This window comes from Coloeus monedula (assembly GCF_965178545.1).
Source record: "Coloeus monedula genome assembly, chromosome: 20".
NCBI lineage: Eukaryota > Metazoa > Chordata > Aves > Passeriformes > Corvidae > Coloeus > Coloeus monedula.
In genome coordinates, this window is record NC_138800.1 from 10,791,105 (window position 1) to 10,797,104 (window position 6,000).

At 57.5% G+C, this 6,000-nt stretch overlaps 1 protein-coding gene across 1 annotated transcript in view; it reads right to left on the reverse strand.

Annotated features, from left to right (window-relative positions):
* Positions 1-5,548, reverse strand: part of CLUH (clustered mitochondria homolog) — a 34,935-nt gene extending 29,387 nt beyond the window's left edge. Inside the window, exon 1 of the mRNA XM_082294641.1 lies at positions 5,385-5,548. Coding sequence (XP_082150767.1) covers positions 5,385-5,499 — 115 coding nt within the window. The 5' untranslated portion in view covers positions 5,500-5,548. The remainder of the gene's footprint in view (positions 1-5,384) is intronic.
* Between the last annotated feature and the right edge of the window lie 452 nt (positions 5,549-6,000).

Consider the following 6,000-nt stretch of genomic DNA (forward strand, 5'->3'; position numbering starts at 1 on the left):
TTTTAAAGGGAAAAGGAATTGGAAGAGAAGTCTCTCCCACTCCAACTCATTTGAGCTCCTGTCCCAGTAAGCAAGGAACCCTCAGGACCACCACAGTCACTCCTCTGGCATAGGACAGGCCTTGGAGCCCCACGATCGGGTACCCCTCAGTCCCATGAGCCAGCACTTTCAGATCACGAGTATCATGTTTTTCTTGTGATTTGTGATTTTTGAAGGAGTTCACATGCACTGACAGCTTCAACTCTTCCTCCTTACCAAGAGACCTCTGGGAAGAGGAGAAGTCTCTGAGAAGCACCTGGTCAGGTCTCATGAAGCTGAGCTGCACTTCTTCGACTCCAGCCAAAGCAAGCTCACAGCAGTGTGTACGTGTCAGCTCTAACCTGTGAAGGCTGGTGTCAGTACAACAAATGCAAATTTAATTTTAGCTGAATAATAAATGAAACTAAATTAATACTTTAATGAATCCAAATAAATTGACTAAATGAATAGGCATTAGCTCCAGAGATGGCCCTAATGAAAACATTTCTGCAGGATATCCCGTCAGGGAGGTGGGAGATGTGGAGTTGCCTCCCTCTGCCTCCTCTGAGGAAACCACAGCTTCCCAGGAACTTCCAGCACTTTAGGTACAACAAGGACTTCTTTTAATAAGTGGAACATTAGAGTTGCTCTACCGCCATCATCAAACTCAAATTGATTCTCAGACATCTGTGGGCAAAGGTACAAGCTCTGCATTTATTTCTCAGCAGCTTCACACCACTGGGACCGGCTCACAGAGAGAGCAGAGCATGGTGAGGCTGCAGTCTGCGGTGCTCTTGGCAGGGCCAAGCCCCAGGATATCCATGGGGTCTCACAGCTGCTGGCTCAAGCACTTACAGGTGCTTATATGCTTTGTGCTTTGCATCTGGCACCCTGAGCTACCCACCCTGCATTCTCCACATCTGGTAACTACATTTAAATTCATTTGTAAACTTTCTGTCTGGTCAAAACTTTTCAGGATCCTAGCCTTGAAGCTGACTGTCTGGGTGACCCTGCTACAATAACATGCAATTCAAACATCACAGTAATCAGGTGCTAAGAGTAGAACTAATGCAAAGTGCAAAGATCAGCACCAACAAAAACATTAATGGTGTCAGGAGAAGCATGTTTCTCAAATTTCAGGAGAACTGAAGGAAGGAATTGTATTTCAGACAGAAACCAAGAACCCACCGATGATTCTCCAAATCTCTGTGCCTTACTCTTGCACATACCTTAGTTCCAGAAAGCTACTGGGACAGCAAGAGCAGAGAACTAACCTGTTGGTCTCTGGGGAGGGTTTGCAAGGGAGATCTGACAGCTGTGATGTCCTCAGCAGCTCCGGCTGCCTTCCTGTGCCCCGCGGCACAGCTGTGCCCATCGGCCACAGCCGCCCTGGCCACCCCGCGCCGGCTGCCCAGGCCACACACAGCTCTGGGGACATGGCTGGGTGCCTGCTCCTGCAAGAGTGTGCTGCCAGCAGCAGCCTGGGAAACCTGCCTGTCCCATAGGAACCCCTCTGCCAGGGACATGGAGTGATCCCACCCTACCTCGCACAGTGCCCTAACCTGAGCTGACCACAGCCCACCTCAGCCCCAGCCCAACCTGCAGCTGAGCTTCCAGGCTGTGGAGACTTCGCAGGCTCCAGGGACACCAACAGCAAAGACAGAGCATGCAGGACACTCAGCACGGCACAGCTTGCTAACAGCCAGGATCCACGTTACCATTCCCAGTCTCATCCAGCCCCAAGGGCAGGAGGGTGGCTAGTGGGGAGCCTGGGAAGCAGGGCTGGTGTCAGGCTGATCTGACCCGCTGGAGCACTGGGTAAGGTTAATGATCCTGCAGTTTTACATCTTTGGACATAACTACATACAACTTCTCTGAGCCTGCAGCCTCTTCAACAGCTTGCAGTAGAGATTTTCTCTTTAAAGTGAAAGACAAACTAAGGCAATGCTTTTTATGAAAATATGTCGTTACTCCAATATCACTTATAGGGAACCTTGCTTCAGTGGTCCATTTCATGGGATTTTTCCCTTTAAACTGGTCAAGTGGCTGCTGAGCACCACAGCAGTTATTTCTTTAGCTGGAGGAAAGAACATGCACTTCTGCAAGCATAGATCTGCTTCCCCAACCAAAGAGGGAAGGTTTGTCCACTGTGCAAGTGCCTTTACGCCAGCCTGTCAGGAAAATAGCAGATAACTGCCCATCCCAGACTCAATAACCTTAGAAAGGCAGAATGCAACAGAAAGCTCCAATGGCAAAGGGGCATATGTGAGCTCTGCAATCAACCATGCATTAGCAAAAAGCTAATCCCGAGATAGCCTTGATGCTATGGCAAAAACCTGACCTACTGCCAAGAGTAACAGCCACTGCCACCACAGGAGTAACCACATGTCGGTTTTCATCTTTGGCATGCTGTCCAAGCACTGCCCCAAGGACTGTCATTGCTTCTCAAATGCAAATAAAAAAATGCATGAACTTCAGACCTGTAAAGCTTCTAGAAATAACTTTCCAGCACAACCAGTGGAGCACAATTCAGGAAAGTAAAGCAAGTGCTGGGAAGCTGCGCCAGGAGAGGGGTGTCCTGCCAAGTTTAGTCATGTACAGACAATGAAGGTAAACACAGGACTCTGCAACACGGTGCTGGTTTTACTGTGCACGAGGCAGTTCTGAGTCTGCAGGTGGATTTATCCCAGTGCATGTTCCTGACCTACTTACTTCCACTTTTCAGCTGGGAAACCCAGGAGCAAGGCTGCTCAGGCAGAGCAAGAGAGCTTCCAGTGGGAGCTCAGCTCTTACCCACTGACAGAACCGCCCCGAACATGATCCCCTCCGGTTCCCATCCCTCATCTGGCCATACAGATGCTGTGTTATCACACTCTTTTCCTCTTCTTAACCTTGTAGCAGTGATCAGACTTCTCCTGCACAACTTTTCTCCAACTGTCCCCCCACAAGCCTGTTAGAGCTGCATATTAAAACCCCGACTGCCAGCAATTCAGCCCTTTCCAAAACACCGGCAAACCTCCAAGGTCGGGCAACAGATAGTGATAGCAGATTCCCAGATTAAGAATCAGCCTTCTGACCTTGTTGCTAACGCACAGCTACACTTGCCTCCACAGCAGTTTTCCATTAACACCTGCATTCTCCGCTGCTCTAACAGAAGATGTGGCTGAGCGCAGGGGTGGCTGGGGAGCTCAGGGACAGAGGGACTGAGCTAGGAAAAAACAGATCTGGGCAAGGCAAGGTTGAAAGGCATTTTATGGTTGTTAGAAGCACTGCTAATCTTGTATGTGGGAAACTTGTTCTAAGGCCATGAAGACTGTAGGAATAAAAATAATCCAAGAAACGCTGCACACAATGGCTGTCTCTGATCTCACACTAGCTGACAGGAAAGGTAACTTAACCCAAAACTGCACCCATCAGAAATCTTTATAGGAACCCCAACTGTCCATGCTTTTGTGTTTCTGCACTCAGGACAGAGTAGTCTCAACAGTTTCTAGCTGGGGGTAGAGAGCAGCAGCCATCAGCCCTCTCACCTGGCACAGAGCCCAGCACCCCAGCCTGGGTGCCTGGCACAGCTCAGGGGTGGGTTTCTGCAGCAAGGAGCCCACTCGCAGCCTGCCCATGGCTCCAGGTACTGACAGCTGCCTTCAGACAGCCAGTGCCTACAGGGGTGCTCTGCAGGCCACACACAGCGGTGGGAGCACCAGAGTGGGGCCCGACTGCCCCTGGCCCAGGAACCAGAGCTCGTGAGGCCGATGCCAAGGTGGCCAGGCTGATCCCGCTCCCGTGGAACCTGGCTCCCTGATGAGACCTTCCTCTGCTCCTCCCCAGATCCCACGTGAGCAATTGTGCGCTGCCGAAACACATGAAGGATTTTTCCACCTTCCATCCTCCCTCAGCAATCAATTGTGGCCAGAGAGGCAGGGATTACACTTCATAACTTTTTAACCCAGTTGCTGGCACTGCAGGCGTGATTCTTGCTTCAAAATCCAGCACGTGGCTGAGAGGGGGAGACTATCAGCACTGAGTTTCCCACTCTTGAACTGCATCCAACCTGCTCCACTACCAAATGCCAGTGAACTTTGCTTTAGGTAACAAACTTCAAAAATCCACCTCGACACCATAAAATTGGGGGGGATGGAAGCGACATGTGGGTCAATCAGGGGATTTGTGTGCCTCAGGATGAAGATCAGCCACAAGGCACGTTGCTTCTACCCCTCTTGCTTGTACTTTAGAGATCACAAAAAAGAGCTGAGGCTGAGATGGGAGCTCAGGCTTTTAAGTTCTTTAAGATAGGAAGCATGAAACTGAGCAAACCCGGGGCAGGTGGAAACATCTCAGGGTCGGTGCCGGCCCGGGAGCTGGCACTGAGAACAGTCAGGAGCTGCACCTTGTTCCTGGCTAAGCCACTCAGGTTTTGACACAGAGCAAGAACAGCCAGCAAATAAATAGTTAAAACCTGCAATTTCCATCTGAGATATCGAACAAGCCTCTGCCCTTTCTAGGAAAGCTCTTGCTCCTGAGTATTTTTTAACATGTCAGTGGCGCCCGCAGCCCAAACTTCCAGGAGGATCCAGCCCTCTGCTGCCCACCAGCCCCGGGACACCCGTGTCCGTGCGTGGGCAGCAGCACGCGGTGCCCGGAACGAACTCCGCTCCCGCACCCCGGGCCGGGAGCGCCCGCCGCCGCCCACCCGCTCCCCGGAGCGGCCCCACAGCCCACGGGGACGGGGCCGCTCCCCGCGGGCCGAGCACGGGCGCTCCCGGCCCGGGCCCCCCCGCGGCCGCGCGGTGGAGCGGCCCCATGAAGGTGACCTTCACCGGGCCCGGGGCTCCCGCTCCGCCGGGACGGGCCCGCCCAGGCCTGGGGCGCAGGCTGACCCCGCGGCTCCCCTGGGCCCCAGCCCCGGCTCGGCCCTGCTGCGGCACGGGCGGGCACCCGAAATCGCACGGCCCGGCCCCGCCACGGCCTCCGGCCTCAGCAGCCAGCGCAGCCTCGGCGCTGCGAGGAGCCTTCCCGAGGCACGGCGGGGGCACCGGGCCCGAGCACGACTTCCCCGCAGGAACGGAGCCCCCCGGACCGTGGGCGCGGGAGCCCGGCCCCGCGGCGGGGCGCGCCCGGGCCGCTCCGCCAGGCTGTCCCCGGGTGGGACGAGCCGTCCGAGTTGCCAGAACCGCCCCGGGTCCCCACCGCGGCCCCGGCCCCGCTCCCGCAGACCCCCGCGAGCTTTCCGGCAGGCCCCAAGAGCCCCGGCACCGGAGGGGGAGCGGTGGGTTTGCACCGCTGGGACGGGCACCCTCGGGACGGGCATCCCCGGCCCCGCACGGCCGGCTCGCGCTCCCGCCGCAGGGCCCAGCCCGGTCCCTTACCGGGGCGCTGCTGCGTCTCCGCGGGCCGGCTGGCGCGGGGTGCCGGCTGCTGCTGCTCGGCGCCCTGCGCGGCCGGCACGGCGGCCGGCGGCATCTCGCCCGCTCGGATGACCATGGGCCCGCCGAAGGACAGCGCCGTCCGCCCGCCCCACGTGGTGCGGCCCCGCCGCCGCTACGGCGCCCGCCAGGGCCCAACCCCCGCGCGCCGGCAGCGCCTTAAAGGGGCCGCGCCCGCCGCGCTGGGCCCGGCCCGCACGGACCCCGCACGGCCCCGGGGGGTACGGCCCAGGGAGACCCCCAAGCCCCGGTGAAGGCTCCCGGCTGCCTGCGTCCTTCCCAGAGGCCGCAAGGTCACCGTGCAGCGCCGGGGGGCACCGGGGTGACGCCGTGTCCGGGGAGCCGCGCTGGCAGAGCCGGCAGCGGCCGGTGTCGGGATCGGCTGCCCCGGAGCAGCGGGCCCGGGCCGGGGCCCGGCGGGGCGGGCGGACAGGGACACAGGCCCTGGGCGGGGGGGGGCGCAGGGCCTGCCCCGCACTGAGCCCCGGGCGTTCACGGAGCAGAAGAGAGCGCGGAAGGGTTCGGGTTGGAAGGGACCCCCCAGTTCTGCTCCCCCTGC